General features: G+C 45.5%; 1 protein-coding gene across 9 annotated transcripts in view; it reads left to right on the top strand.

Annotated features, from left to right (window-relative positions):
* The window catches only part of LOC119398702 (uncharacterized), a 119,118-nt gene that overhangs the window by 60,482 nt on the left and 43,204 nt on the right, over positions 1–15,432 (top strand). For 2 of the 9 annotated variants that reach the window (XM_049416610.1, XM_049416612.1), the window contains exons 25-27: positions 4,065–4,189; positions 5,801–5,966; positions 9,627–9,751. The exons of 1 other annotated variant lie outside the window; for it this stretch is intronic. In XM_049416610.1, coding sequence (XP_049272567.1) covers positions 4,065–4,189; positions 5,801–5,966; positions 9,627–9,751 — 416 coding nt within the window. The remainder of the gene's footprint in view (positions 1–4,064; positions 4,190–5,800; positions 5,967–9,626; positions 9,752–15,432) is intronic. 6 more of the 9 variants (XM_049416632.1, XM_049416628.1, XM_049416623.1 and 3 more) reach the window with 5 other exon arrangements.

Consider the following 15,432-nt stretch of genomic DNA (forward strand, 5'->3'; position numbering starts at 1 on the left):
CCTTAGCGATCTGCGCTTTGTGGAGTAGTGCTTAGCGCACCGCGCTGCGAAGTGAGAGGTCGCTGGTTTGATTCCGCGCTTCGGAAGCATTTTTCTGATTTATTTTTCTTTGGGATATTGATGTAATATATATACATACTTATACATATACGCAGCATGACGGCGTCGGCGACGGCAAAAACCAGCCGAGACTGTCCATATAATTGCTATCGCAATAAAAAGCCGTTCCGCAAGTTGGAGAACGTGCCCAACAGGAGTACAGTCCGAGCCCTCTCGCCCTCACGTTTTGCGAGCGTTTCGGGTGTCGGCGGAGGCGCGGTGCCGCGTGCAGCGAGTGCCGAAGTGCACCTTCCAGCTCGCGCGCCGTTCGATATATCTGATGGCGGGTAAAAATATCGTTCGATGTAAAGATGCGAATTTCTATACTTTTACGAAGGATTTTCAAGGGGATAATTTACGAGTTCGATATAGCCGAAAATTCGATATATCCCCTTCAGGCGCGAATTATGATGCACTGTCTGCAAATGTCTCAAATTCGCACAACGCAATTCTAAGGCACTCAATATTACATTCCAAGAAAGAAATTAAAGTAATATGCTGTTTTTTGCGAGTTTTGCTAAATAATCCTAATTAGAGAATAATTGAATATTTACTTACTCAGCAGTCAGTCATGTTCCATTTTTATATAAGATTAAGGAAATTGTTAGCTTAAAATGCATGCGCACTTTGTTTTTGGTTGCGTTTATTTCGTGTGGAGAAAAATAATACTTATGACGTTGGTCCTGGAACGCAGCACGTCAAACAACCCGTCGAACATCGTAGTGCCTTCACCAGAGTGATCGGTTATGGTCATACTTAGCATATTGAGGTTAAGTCAAGACACGTTGACCATGCAGAAGGTTCAGTTGATGCTATGCGCAATGTATCTTACCCTTTCTTTCCGACTAGTCCAAAAAACTGGCAAAAACAAGTTGCGTCCACATATGTGGACGTTGCGCCTGAAGGGGATATGTGGGTTTGATATATCCGTGTTCGACAGTATTGGTAATTAAATATAAGAGATTTAAGCCACAGGTAACACGCTGCATTCCGACTGTTCTTACGGTTATTTTTATGCTTCACCACTGTGTACATCTATGTCGCACTGAAACATATAAAGCAAATTTGTCATTATGGAGTGCTATAACTCCCTTCCCTTGCTTTATGTTTCGATACGCACAGCCTTGCTGATTTATCCTCTATGGCATGTAATTCATGTCTGGTTCGATGCTTTGTTTGGTAGCATATGAAATAAAAACAGTGCTGTTTTGTCGCTTGAACATATCCAATGATGCAAGAACTGATTAGTCACAAGGCACCGCCCAGGCAATTTACTGCTCAAGCTTAGTAGGCAATGTGCTGCATACAACTAATTTGGAACGATAGGCTTCATGTGGCAGCAAATGGTGCACTTCAATGAAGTGGTGGAGATTTTCATACAGTAGTACATTGTTTTTGCACGCACACGTGTTGGGTAAAGCCAGATGATTCGTCCGCTATTCTGCCGCAGCCTTTGGGTTCTGCATTATCGTTTTGAAATGCTCCTTTTTATTGCAACCATGTGCCATGGCACGGTTAAGTGAGAGGGCTTTAGTTTTTTTGTTGCTTTGCTGGCTTTGGCAGCGCTGATCACGAGACTCAAATTTACAATTGGCGGTTAGCATGTAGTTAAGCTGGGTTCCTGGCAGGTACCGAACGTATATATTCACGAGAGCCTCTGCGAGCACCAAAATGCCTGATAAGTGTACTGGCAGGCCTTGAGAGCTATTTCACACATTGCCGTGCCGATTTGACCTCTTGATTGGAGTAGAAAAGCATGACTTTGTTTTCGGATTTCCCCGATTTTTCAGATTTTGCGGTCCCTAGAAGTTCCAAAAACTCGGACATTAACTTTACATATGCAAATATTTAACCTTTTTTTTTCTCCCCCTTTGTTTTTTCGATATGACCACGATACCATTTTGAGTTGAGAAAAAGAAAGGGAAAAGGTCGTATAAGTCTTTTTCATAAAATGTGAATCAGCAGTCTACATTTTCATCGGGCATTAAGAGCAATTGCTGTGCTCACATGGCAGCAGTAATGAATATGATGCAGATTTTCTTGTTTTTCCTTGCTAATAATACAGAGCTGGAGTGCTCTGGGGGGTGGCAAACTGTATTGCAACATTTTCCTGTTGCCCACCATGGGCACAGTCTCTGCCTACAGGATTACTTTTCTAGCAGAAGTAATGCTTCTTTTCTTATGATTATTTAACCCATGTATTTAAAGTTAACTAGGTACTATAACACACAGAAACAGATAGACATCACCTTTTAAGGGCGGCAGGTTTACGCAGTGAGCTAGATTTGTACACGCCATGAAGTCCTATTTGATCACAAAAAGCAAGTTATTGTCTTGCCTTTACGTTGCATCCTTGCTTTGTCCAATGCCGTTCTTTTTTGTAACATATGTAACTACAGTGCATCTTTTCTCTTGTTTTATGGTATCCTCCCACTGCTCTATGCTGCTATGACCAAAGCAATGTAATATCTTTGACAACAGTGGCAACAAGCTAATTGTACTGTTCTTTTTTTGTTAATGACCACAACAAATTTAGCAATCAAAAATAAAATCAGCACATGTGTAACTGTAAGGAGGTGCATGTGGGCATCATGTAGTCCAGCTTTATTGATAAAGTGGTACCTATACCCCATTATATGCCACCGGAATCAGTGTCATTATAGTGGTTTGGTGGTGCCACCAGTCCAGTGATGGAAGTGCTGTTCCAATTGCTCGAAACTGCTTCAAAAGAGAAATGCTGCTATGAGCTCTCCAAACTGTGAGTTTTGTTAGTAACTGCTCCGAAAGGCATTGAGAAAAGGTAGACGAGGAACTTTAACCGCGTGACCAACTTTCAAGCACTAAAGAAACTGAACACAATCTGTATGCAGCTTTATCGACTTATCTCTTTTATGCAACAAGAACTGGCATATCAAGCATATAGCTCATTTAGGTGTGCGTGCGTGCGTGCGTGTGTGTGTTAACTTGATATGCTGGCTACTTTGGTGAAGTGTGAAAATGACTGAGGTTGCTTTGATCTCATACCTATTATTAACTGTTGCTTTGGCAACAGTCATATGACTGTTGTTTACTTTTATATTGTGGTACTCGGCTTTACTGGTTTGGTCTCATTTCGGCCACAAGTACTTGTATTTAGATATGTAGCTCGTTTCACGGCACATTTGATAACCAACAACCTTTTATTTGCTTGTTTCTTGCAGTTCACGTTGATTGTTATCTGTGAAATATCTTTTATAATAAATATTAATATTTATGAGATGCTTAGACGATGCTTTGAACTCCAAAGTTGTATGGCATATCTTGCCATCTGCTCCTGAAACGGCAATGCCTGCTCCAAACTAGCATTTTTTTCTGCTCCGAAAGCGCTTATGGCTGCTCCAAAGTGGTACTTTTTCTACTTCGAAATCTGCTTCGAAAAGTAAAAAGTCTCTTCCATCGCTGCCAGTCTTTCGTTCTTGCTCAAGTCCCTAGATTTTTACTTTTACCTAAGTAGTGACAACTGCCTCCTCTCCCGACCCTCTCTCACGTGCATCCGGCGTCTGCCGCCATGTTCTTCCTAACCTAGATTTACAAAGCCACGTTCGTTTAGGTACATTCAGCGGACAATACGCAAGCACGATGCGCATTTCTCCCCCCCTGCTAATCCCCCGTCATTAGCGAGTAGGGGTTCGTCCCCAGCTCTTTCAGCAGGCGCTGGAAAAGCGTGAGGAAGAGCATTGCTACCGAAAACGAGCATTGCCCAATGATATTCGTCGGTGGCGCTTCAATGGTTGTCACTACTTAACAACGAAGTGAAAAAAATCTAGGGACATTAGTTGTTGCATCTAATGTTGCTTGTCATGCCTTTTCTCATAATAAGTTCTTGTACAGTAGAAAGGTATATATAGCTCAACCTAATGTTTTTTTTTCTCTGGGTTAAATATGTTTTTTATCTTGTCCTGATGCTGAGCATTCTGCAATTTTAGCAAAGAAAGCTGGGATGCCCCCGGTTGCAAGTGTCCCTTCTAAGAAGGCTAGAGATGATGTTTGTGACATCTGCAAAGTCGTGGTGAAGTTCGTCTACGATGAACTGCAGGACAACAAGACTGAGGTTAGTTGCTGGTCTTGCCAGTCTTGCACCTTGTAAATTCTTTGTTGATGCTGCTATTGCTAATGATAACGAACTGTGGCATAGCTGTTTGTGATAGGTGGGAAGCTTTAACACAGCCACATGTTACGCAGTTTTCTTGGTGTGACACTTGTCGTTACACCTGGTATAAAAGATACAGAACTGCAAGGTGGGAACTCGTGTACCTGCATGTGAGACTCCTTGTGAGAAAGAAGGCCACTGTTGATGCTGCTGCCACTAATGATGATGATGATGAACCATTATAACTATTATAAAGGGCTGTTGACAAAGCCCTTTATAATGGTTGGCCAGCTTTAAACCTCTGACCCATGGCACAGTTCACATCACATGACACCTGAAGTTTTACTGGTATGCAATTTTGAGGCAAAAACTTGGAGGATGCTTAAGCCTTGCATTTAAGAGTGGAACACGATAGCGTAATCAGGCCTTGTTTGCATCGCCTTCTCATTCGCTTGCCATGCTTCACTTCTTGATGGAAACCTCAAGCATGCCACTAGAAAAGGAATGAGTATGCCCTGGGAACTCTCCTAGGGTGCCTATTGCAAGTACAATTGCAAAGTGCCCACTACTCCATACAATGAATCATTTTGCGAAGTAGCGAAGTGCCCCACTACATGTCCATAAGGCAGTAGTATGTGCATCTGCAGCTGCACACTTTGTAAATTCAAGTACTGCCATCTCTGTGGTAACACACCTGACTGCCACACAGAATGCCTGGTTTAATTTTTATTGTTTGTGTCCATCGAGATTTCTCGCTCGCGGACAATGCCGTCACCATCACCGGAATTTCTGCGGAAGGGATGTCTTAAATGCCCATGTTGAACGAACGTTACTGCTTTTGTCCAATGCTAGTACTTTCTTACTACTGTAAATACTAGTATAAAGGGGCAGCAGAAGGGTTGAAATGACGGGAGTACTTTATACAAAGCTACATGGTACACTGCAAGTGGTAAGTTACCACAATGCAACTGTGACGTGTCTTTTGTGTGCTAACAAAGGCCTTGCAACAAATACCTCAGCCATGCAGTGGCTGTGATTTCTGCCATTTTTCTTGGGTGTATAGCGAGAAAATTGAATGAGGACAAAGAAAAGATTGGGGTGACTGCAGTTCCTATTTATTCTTTGTCCATATTCAGCTTTTACACTGTACACCTTAGGTTATGTATCACCAACTAGCTTATCAGCCACCCTGCTAAATCGGTCACTAAGCCTCAAAAACAGGTTGTAAATGTATAGTTGTTTCATTTGTGTCGCCATGCGAGACAGTGACAGTATGATTGTTGTCTTTTGACAGTGCTTAAACTACCACAGTAACCGGCAGTCTGTCTTGGAATGTGCAACATTGACTGCAAAATAGGTGCCAGCTCGGAGGTCATAGCTTTTACTTTGTTGACTGCCAACTATGTTTGTCGCTCTTCCTGCTCGTTTGTTGTTTTAATAAACAAAAACGCCTTACTTTTACAGTCTTCAGGCTTTGTTACAAAATTTGCTTGTGCTACCCTGTCCACATCCTCTATTTGTCATTTTATGGTATGACTGGCAATGTTCTCTTTGTGTTTGTTGGTGTCGCAGGAGGAAGTGAAGAAGCTCTTGGACAAGGTGTGCTCTGTACTTCCGGAATCGCTGAAACAGACGTGTACAGACACAGTCAACACCTACTATGACCAGCTGGTGCAGCTCATCGTACAGGGATTTACACCTGAAGAAATCTGCGAAGAGCTCGGCCTGTGTACTTCTGGTGAGCCTGTTTTCCCTGTTGGTTGTCCAGTCTTTGGTGGGTGCTTATTCAGTTTACTTTTATATTTATTTGGTATGTCTTCTGGGCCAGGGCGTCGCAGAGTGGAGTAGAGTACAAAAAAAAAGTTATCAAGAAGGATAATAAGCAATAATAACTTGGAGGATGCTTAAGCTTCGCTTTCAAGAGTGGAACATGATAGAGTAATCGGACTCTGTTTGCATCGCCTTCTCATTTGCTTGACACGTTTCGCTTCTTGGTGGACACCTCAACTTTGCTGTGAGGCGAGGATGTACAGTCGACGTCCGATTTCCCGGACCCTCAAGGGACCGCGAAAACGTCCGGAAAATCGGGCAGTCCGGAAAAACGAATGCACGTGAAAACGCACATTTTTGGTAGGTATTTTTCGCTGACGGAGAGGGTCACAGCCGGAGTACAAGATTCCCATAGCAATTCAGCCAATGCATTGTTTAGGTGGCTCTGAAAAGAGCCGTTTATAAAAAAAAAAATACGACGTGGCCGGCACTACCTCATAGGTCAGCACTTGGGCGCAAAGAAGTCGCTTATTTTCTTTTGCACGGTCCACTTGCCCGCGATTATGTCTGCCTCAATTTCAGTCAACGTCATGTTGCGCTGTACACCAATGACAGTGTCATCAGTGCTCGCGTCAGCTCCGTGTTCGTTGGCTGTGTAGGAGCTGGCTCTTCGTTCTCGGTGTCGGCATCGGAATCCTCCGTAACTTGATGAATGATTTCGTCATCGGTCAACTCCGCACATAGCTCGAGGTCTTTGTCAGCGTCGGCGAAGCCCTCAAGGGTTATCTCGGCTGGAATCAACACGCCGCCAGCGCGCAGATCGTCGAAGGCAACGTCCGCGGATGGCAGTTCGTCATCGTGAGCCTACGAGGTGGCTTTGTGCGCTTCGAAGGCGCGGACAAAGACGAAGGAGCAGTCGGTGCCATTGCTGTAAACGGCGAATCCGCTCGACAAAAAGCGCAGCACGAAACAGCTAGGAAACTCGGTGGATGCTGAAGGTCGGGAAACGTGATCACTGAAGGTAGCGCGCAGCAGCAAACGATCAACCACAGACACGACCGCGGAGCTGGCACAGCTGACGAAACAACACGTGAACGAACACAGTGAGGTTTGGCTTGGCTAAGCTACGGCTGGCAACGGATTGACACGTGCGGTTTCGAGGTTACGGCAGCCGCGGCGCGGTGCGGCGTTGCTGCTGATGCGCGGGTTCAAGGATATGAAAATGAAAACAATCAAAATGGCGGCGTCGGTGGTGACTTTGGGTTGGCGGTTAACAGTAAAAAGTCCGGGAAATCGGATGGCGAAGGCTATAAGCGTCCGGAATTTCGAACTTTTTAATACATTGACTCTACGGGGAACTTGACGGTGCCACAGATGAGTCCGGGAAATCAGGCATGTCCGGAATTTCAGGCGTCCGGGAAATCGGACGTCGACTGTATGCGTAACATTAAGTGTTCTAAACTCTCCCAGAATGCCTACTACAAGCACAGTTTCAAAGTGCCCACTACACCATACAGTAAAACCTCGTTAGTTCAGAGTCACCGGTACTGTGAAAATCTGTGATTTAAGCGAGTTTTCAAATTAACGAAACACTCAAAAAGCAGCATGCAAGGAACTTTGAATTGCTGAAAGTATCGAGAGGTGGTCGTTTACTGTGCCTGCTAGCTTGTGGCTCCAAGGGTTATGTTTGCCAGCGATACCCGTTCCTAATTTGCCCCAAACCAGGGGAAACGATGAGCCTCGCTGCTGCCAGCACAAAAAAGAGAGAGGGAAAGTGGTTTCGTGGTCAGCTGAAGTGCGCGTCTGCAGAAAAGACTTCTTGCTTCACTGCAATACGTTAGTGACACGTGTCCTGATGCGACTATTTGCCCATTCTTTCTGGTAAAATAAAAGAATTTAATAATGGTCAGTGTGATGGAATTCGCGATGTGTTCTGGCTGGAAAACAGGATCATCGAATTTTTCAAACTGAGTTTTCGAAGTAGTCGTTGCAGGCAAGAACTTGGCCAGCAGTGCAAGTGCGCAAATTGGTGTAACAAACGCCAATCGGAGATTTGCATACATCACGAATTCCGTCAAAGCGTCCTGTATTAATTTCTTTATCTTCCTAGAAAGAATGGATAAATCATGACATGCTGACGTTGCGAGAAGCATGCGATATGTGCCCGCGTGTCACCACTGTGTTGCAGTGAAGCACGTCTTCTTTTCCGCAGCCGCACATTTCAGCTGACCACAAGACCGTTTTTTTTTTCTCACTGGCAGCTACGAGGCTGGGGTGCTTCACGTGTCACTCATTAGTATCGCTACATTGCATTGCCTTGTGGCTCCTAAGGGCCGTCGTTTCGTGGATTTGCGACGAGATTGGGATCGGGAATTGGCACATGGCAGCCAAAGTTTTCAAATGAACCGGGATGGTGCTGACTACCGCTTCAAATTATCCACTCAAATTTACATTGCAAAATACGAGACCACAGAAATCCTTTGAATTAAGCGGGATTTCAAAATAACGGAGCTCGAATTAATGATGTTTTACTGTAATTTATCATTTTGAAGTGTAGTCAAGTACCCACCATGCGTCCATAAGGCAATACACACACCAGGCCCATAGCCAGGAATTTATTTCGGTGGGGAGGGGGTGAAAGCTTTGACTATTTGAGAAAAACTCCTATTTTCATGATTTATTTTCGATAAAACACCATGTGTCATCAAAATTTGCCCCCCCCCCCTTTCCTGGCTACGGGCCTGACACACACCTATGCAGCTGCACACTTTGTTGATGCTGTGGCTAGTGATGATGATCATCAATTATGCTTGGGCACTTTGTAATGGGTGAGCCTTTAAACCGCCTACTCGTGCACTTCAAATCGTGTGACACCTGGTGTGCTTCTATGCTTCTGCCACACAACATTGCATGTCTTATAGAGACTCCTCGCGCTACATGGTGCCAGTTGGATGGCATATCTTGCCATCTCCTGAAACGCCAATACCTGCTCCAAACTAGCATTTTTTTCTACTCCGAAAGCCCTTATGGCTGCTCCAAAGTGGTCCTTTTTCTACTTCGAAATCTGCTCCAGAAAGATAGTCACTTCCAACACTGCCAGTCTTTCATTCTTGCTAAAGTCCCTAGATTTTTACTTTTACCTAAATAGTGACAACTGCCTCCTCTCCCGACCCTCTCTCACGCACAGCCGGCATCTGCCGCCATGTTCTTCCTAACCTAGAAGATTTACAAAGCCACGTTCGTTTAGGTACATTCAGCGGACAATACGCAAGCACGATGCGCATTTCTCCCCCCCTGCTAATCCCCCGTCATTAGCGAGTAGGGGTTCGTCCCCAGCTCTTTCAGCAGGCGCTGGAAAAGCGTGAGGAAGAGCATTGCTACCGAAAACGAGCATCACCCAATGGCATTCGTCGGTGACGCTTCAATGGTTGTCACTACTTAACAACGAAGTGAAAAAAATCTAGGGACTTCAGTTCTTGCATCTAATGTTGCCTATCATGCCTTTTCTCATAATAAGTGGGACATTTCTTGTACACCAGCAGGTATATATAGCTCAGCCTAATCTTTTTTTTTGGGGGTTAAATATGCTTTTTACCTTGTCCTGATACTGAGCATTCTACAATTTTAGCAAAGAAAGCTGGGATGCCCTCTGTTGCAAGTGTTCCTTCTAAGAAGGCTAGAGACGATGTTTGTGACATCTGCAAAGTCGTGGTGAAGTTCGTCTACGATGAACTGCAGGACAACAAGACTGAGGTTAGTTGCTGGTCTTAGCCAGTCTTGCACCTTGTAAATTCTTTGTTGATGCTGCTATTGCTAATGATAACGAATTGTGGCATATCTGTTTGTGACAGGTGGGCAGCTTTAACGCAGCCACATGTTACGTAGTTTTCTTGGTGTGACACCTGTCGTTACCATAGGTCGGCAGAAAATGTGGCGCTCACTCAGACTCGCTCATGAAATACTATATTTTGCACTTGGGGCTCACCAAAATTTACCTCAACTGGACTTGCTCGGACTCAGACTCGCAAATTATTTTCTGAACCAGACTCATTCGGACTCAAACTCACCGGAATATCACTCACTAGGACTGATCTGAGTCTGAGTGAGTCAGCTTATGAGTCCGTTGGTGTGTAATCAGCTTGTTCGATCATAGTGTCAGTGCTCTGTAACGCTAATATCTCACATAATTGGTGCTTTACGTGGCGCCTTTTGGTCTCATACCTTCAAATACGAGTTATCAGTGGTGGCAATCCATTAAGGACTTTTTTATTGAAACGGATGACTCGCACTAGACGTTCTTAGCAAGAACATCCCGTGAAAGAGTTTGTGGGGGGAGGTCAAGGCACCCTTCCCCCCCACTCCGTAAGTCATGCACCTGATCAATAAATATTGAGCTGGCATCAGAACTCTAGTGCGTTGAAGTACGGTTAAACCTGGATATAACGAAATTGGAAAAAGGTTCGCGAATTTTCGTTACATCCAGGTTTTCGTTACATGCAGTTTTCGAGTAAAGACTAGAGAAACTATCGCGAAAACCAAACGAAGATGCGGCGGATGCCAGTTCAGTGCCACTCACCTCCAATATTTATTTAGCACAAAAAAACTGCATTATTTTGGCTTGTGTCTTTCGCGTCAAAGCTGACGTCACGCGGCGTTTCAGAGAAACCAACTCATCCAATGCTGCCTCGTCATCCTGTGAGCCAATGTGACGGCGCAGAATGTCCAGCGCGTCCAAGACCTCCTTCGCGGTAGGTAACGGCGATGTATCTGCCTCTGAAGAACCTTCACCATCACCGCGATCTTGGACAGTTTCTACAGGTGCCACATCCGACATTTCTTCGGTAGACACAGCATCACTGTCAGCGTACAAAAAGTCATCAAGTGCAACGTCGTCGGGCACTCCACCATTCACACGAAGTGCATCCCACGCTTCACTGACGTCAGATGGATTTGAAGGTTCCTGGGGTTCTTCTTCGTCGACTCCAGCCTCTGTAACCACTGACACCCGGGCTTTCATGAAGCAATTTGCGACTGTGTCAGCTTTTACTTCCTGCAAGGAAGCAGCAAGCATCTCGATGGCTTGGTAAATGTCTATCTTTGTCTGCCGTTCAAAGCGTATATCCAAGAGGATCTTTTGAATGACGCGACGACGATAGCAGCACTTAAAGCTGTTGATGATCCCTTTGTCTAACGGCTGTATTAGGGACGTGCAGTTGGCAGGGAAGTACTGCAGCTCGATGTTCGATAGCTGAAGGCCTTCGATGTGGTGCGCGGAGCAGTTGTCAAGCAATAGACATATTTTGCGACCCTGATGCTTGACATCTTCGTTGAATGCCTTCAGCCATTCAGTAAAGATTTCTCGGCTCATCCAGGCCTTCGAATTGGCCACGTACTTGACTGGCATCCGCTTCGTGCCTTTAAAACACCTTGGCCGGGCATTTTTTCCTATAACTAAAAGGATTCTTTTGTCGCTGCCGTCACTGTTTGCACAAAGCAAGACCGTGACTCGTAGTTTGCTCTGCTTTCCGCCTCAACAATCGTGCCCTTCAAGCTCCAGCGTGCGATTCGGCAACATCTGGTAGAACAACACCGTTTCATCGGCGTTGTACAAGTCCGCCGCCTCATAGTGGTCCAAGATGCCAGGCAGCTTCTCGGCCACCCACGAGGCAGAGGCATCGCTGTCAGCAGACGCGGACTCGCCGCTAATCACTCTACCGACGACACCGTGCCGGCTCTTGAACCCTTGCAGCCAGCCGTTACTTGCCTTGAAATCATCATGGCCAAGAATCGACGCAAAATCCTTCGCTTTCTGCTGCAGGATTGCGCCACTTATGGGCACGTTGCGTGCCCGTGTGTCCAGAAACCAGGTGAAGACGGCCTTGTCCACATCAGCGTACGTTGACTTCTTCAGTCTTTTCTTCATCGAGCCCCGGCCCGACTCCGCTGCCTCGCGGATGCTGTCCTTCGCACTCAATATCGTCGACAGGGAGCTGGCTGGGATATTAAATCGCGCAGCAACGTCCTTCTTTTTCTCACCCGCGGAAACCGCATTTACTATTGCAAACTTTTCTTCAAAAGACAAAACCTTGCGCTTTCTCAGCACAGAGCTCATTGTCTCAGCGAGAGCAGCTGAGAGGCCTAACAAGAGAGAATGCCTGACGCTCGCAGAGCCCGCCTCACCGCTTCGTTCACCTGTTCGGCACAGTAGCGCCACCAGACGTCGCAACTCGCAAGCAAAACCTGCATAGCGTGGCCTTCGAGATGGTGCGCCGCATTACCATCTCGAAGGCATTGCAACGTGGAAACTACGTTTGCCGCTAAGCGTCACAAGCTATTCTAGCAACGCTTGTATCATCATCGCGGCACGCACTTGCCTGCTGCAATGGTATGTGTTCTACCCGCAGCCGCCCCCGTGTATTATTAATTTTCGTATTATAAAGCTTACGCGTTGTACATACAATATTTGTACATACAAGATACAAGTAGTGTTACGACTCAAAATAATAAATGATCAGTGCCGCAAATTCGTTACATTCAGGTTAATTGCCGCAAAACCTTTGTTACATGGAGGTCACAAATACATGGGCTTCTATGGGGATGTTATTGGGGATTGAAAAAAATTCGTTAAATCCAGGAATTCGTTACATCCAGGTTTAACTGTATGTGTGAATAGACCTAGGTATAATTGTGAGCCGACATAAGGCTTGTACAGTATAACCTCGTTACAACGGATCTGTTCACAACAGATGTTCGGATATTACATATGAATTTGCGGTGATATGCCAACCTCCGTATTTGCTCCATTGATTCAGCTTCGTTTACAACGGATTTTGGTACAACAGACATTCGGATATAATTGACTAAAATGTCAGGCCAGCAAGGCGGTCAGGTCTCCTTTAGAGTGGACTTTTCCAGCACGGTCGTACCAAATTCAATAACTTTAGACTTCAAACATCGCTAGCATATTTTCGGGACGGGAACAGCGCGCTGCGGATATCGACGTACCGATTTAAGAACGAAGGCCACGGACCTGTCAATGATCAGCTATGCCTAGCTGTAGCGACAAAAAAATCGGCGCACAGCATGCTTGGTGTTGCATTTTGGGACGCTGACGCGCGAAATTGCTAGCCGCTGCCACCGCTTCTCCGAGCGGTCGTTGCGCGGCGAGCTTGGCCGGGGGGTCCGCTGCCGATGCGCAAAATGCCCATCCGTGGTTCTGAGGAGCCAGTGGGCGATGCGATTCGTTGCTTGCGACGAAGGACATTGCGGCTTCTTCACTTTCGCATGTCCGTTAGCGCGATGTTCTTGCCCGCAAAGTTCGGATTTGTCTTGTACATCGGCGCCGTGATAGGCCTAGCCACGACATTGAGTAGAAAGCTCGGTTGTGATGTGCGTGGCCGCGGGGCCTGATGTTTCAAAGCACGTCATGCTCGAGTGCGAGTACAAAGAGTTGTCCCGCGGTGGTCTTCGTCATAAGCTCCGAAGTGCTGATAAGAAGAACCTCTAACAGCGGGTCCAACGAGTCAACGCTATTACAGTCGCACGTCTGCGATGTTCTACGCACACTTGCGATGTTCGCGACGAGTGCGGCGCGCTATCGTAATCTTATGATTGATCTTCCGCTTCCAGCTGCCAAACTAAAGCGTTCGAAATTATCGTCGACCCATGAACACAGAACGAGTGCGAATGCGTCACTAAGTAGCGCAATTTTCGACAGCCACGACCTCGCAATGCACAAGCAGAAGACGACGATCCCGAAGCGAGCATCACTGCAGAAGCAGCCAATCGGAGGCCTTGAATTGAACTCCAAGCATGTGCTTTTTGTACGCTTGTTACTGGATGGAGGAGCTAGCTTGAACACTGAGAAATGCTCTTTACGACGAGTCCAAAATGGCAGTGCCCGGTTGCGCCATTGCCAAGCTATAATTTTGAAAAACGCTGTTTTTTTTTTTTTTTGCAATTTTCGCCAAGTTGGCAGATGCAAACAAAATTTTTATAGCACTTCTATGTAGTTTTCAGTAAAGATATTTTGGAATCGGATAGAAAATGGGCTACAGAAACTGAAAGTGCGATTTTCCAAAAATCGCATTTTTTTTTTATTTTGGTCCCCCGTTAAAAATAAGACCATGTTTATGACTCGTAATTCTCTCCGGTTATAACAGACCCATTCAGTGCTTACATAAAAGTCTGTTGTAACAGTACTTGGATTTTACATAGTACTCCCTTTACAACAGACCAAAATCCTCTCCACTGTGAAGGGCTATTGTAATGAGGTTATACTGTAGTAATGCTGAAGTTGAGTAGGTAGGACCATAGGTCAGCAAAAAAATGTGGAGCTCACTCTGACTCACTCCACAAATATATTTTGCGCTTATGGCTCACTCGGACTCAGAGTCGCATAAATTTTTCTCAACTGGACTCACTCTGACTCGCACTCACTAAAATATTTTCTCAACTAGACTCAATCAGACTAAAGATCGCCAAAATATCACTGACTCGGACTCACTCAGACTTGCGGTTCGGTCCGAGTCTGAGCGAGTTTGAGTGAGTCATCTCATGAGGGAGTTTGCCGACCTATGGTCGTTACACCTGGTGTAAAAAAAAATACAGAACTGCAATGTGTGCACTTGCGTCAATGCATGTGAGAAAGAAGACCGCCGTTGATGCTGCTGCCATTACTGATGATGATGAACCATTATAACTATTATAAAGGACTGTTGACAAAGCCCTTTGTAATGGTTGACCAGCTTTAAACCTCTGACCCATGGCACAGTTCACATCACATGACACCTGAAGTTTTACTGGTATGCAATTTTGAGGCAAAAACTTGGAGGATACTTAAGCCTTGCATTTAAGAGTGGAACACGATAGCATAATCAGGCCTTGTTTGCATCGCCTTCTCATTCGCTTGCAATGCTTCACTTCTTGATGGAAACCTCAAGCATGCCACTAGAAAAGGAATGAGTATGCCCTGGGAACTCTCCTAGGGGGCCTATTGCAAGTGCAATTGCAAAGTGCCCACTACACCTTACAATTCATCATTTTGTGAAGTGGCGAAGTAGCCCACTACCCGACCATAAGGCAGTATGTGCACTTATGCAGCTGCACACTTTGTTGATGCTGTGGCTGAACATAATAGTTATGGCTGAGCATTTTTAATGGGTGGGCCTTAAACAGCCCACTCATTGTGTTATTCACATGGTGTGACACCTGGTGCGATTTTACACTTCTGCCATGCAGTACTACACCTATTAATGGTACACCTCACTCAGCATTGTGCCTGTATATTGTTTTTCCCCAAAGTAAATTCAAGCACTGGCATCTCTATGGTAAAAACCCGACTGCCGCACAGAATGCCAGGGTTAGTTTTTATTCTTTGCATCCATTGGGATTTTTCACTCAGACAATGCTGCCGCCACTGCCTTCACCGGAAT

This window comes from Rhipicephalus sanguineus, chromosome 1, assembly GCF_013339695.2.
Source record: "Rhipicephalus sanguineus isolate Rsan-2018 chromosome 1, BIME_Rsan_1.4, whole genome shotgun sequence".
NCBI classification, from domain to species: Eukaryota; Metazoa; Arthropoda; class Arachnida; order Ixodida; family Ixodidae; genus Rhipicephalus; species Rhipicephalus sanguineus.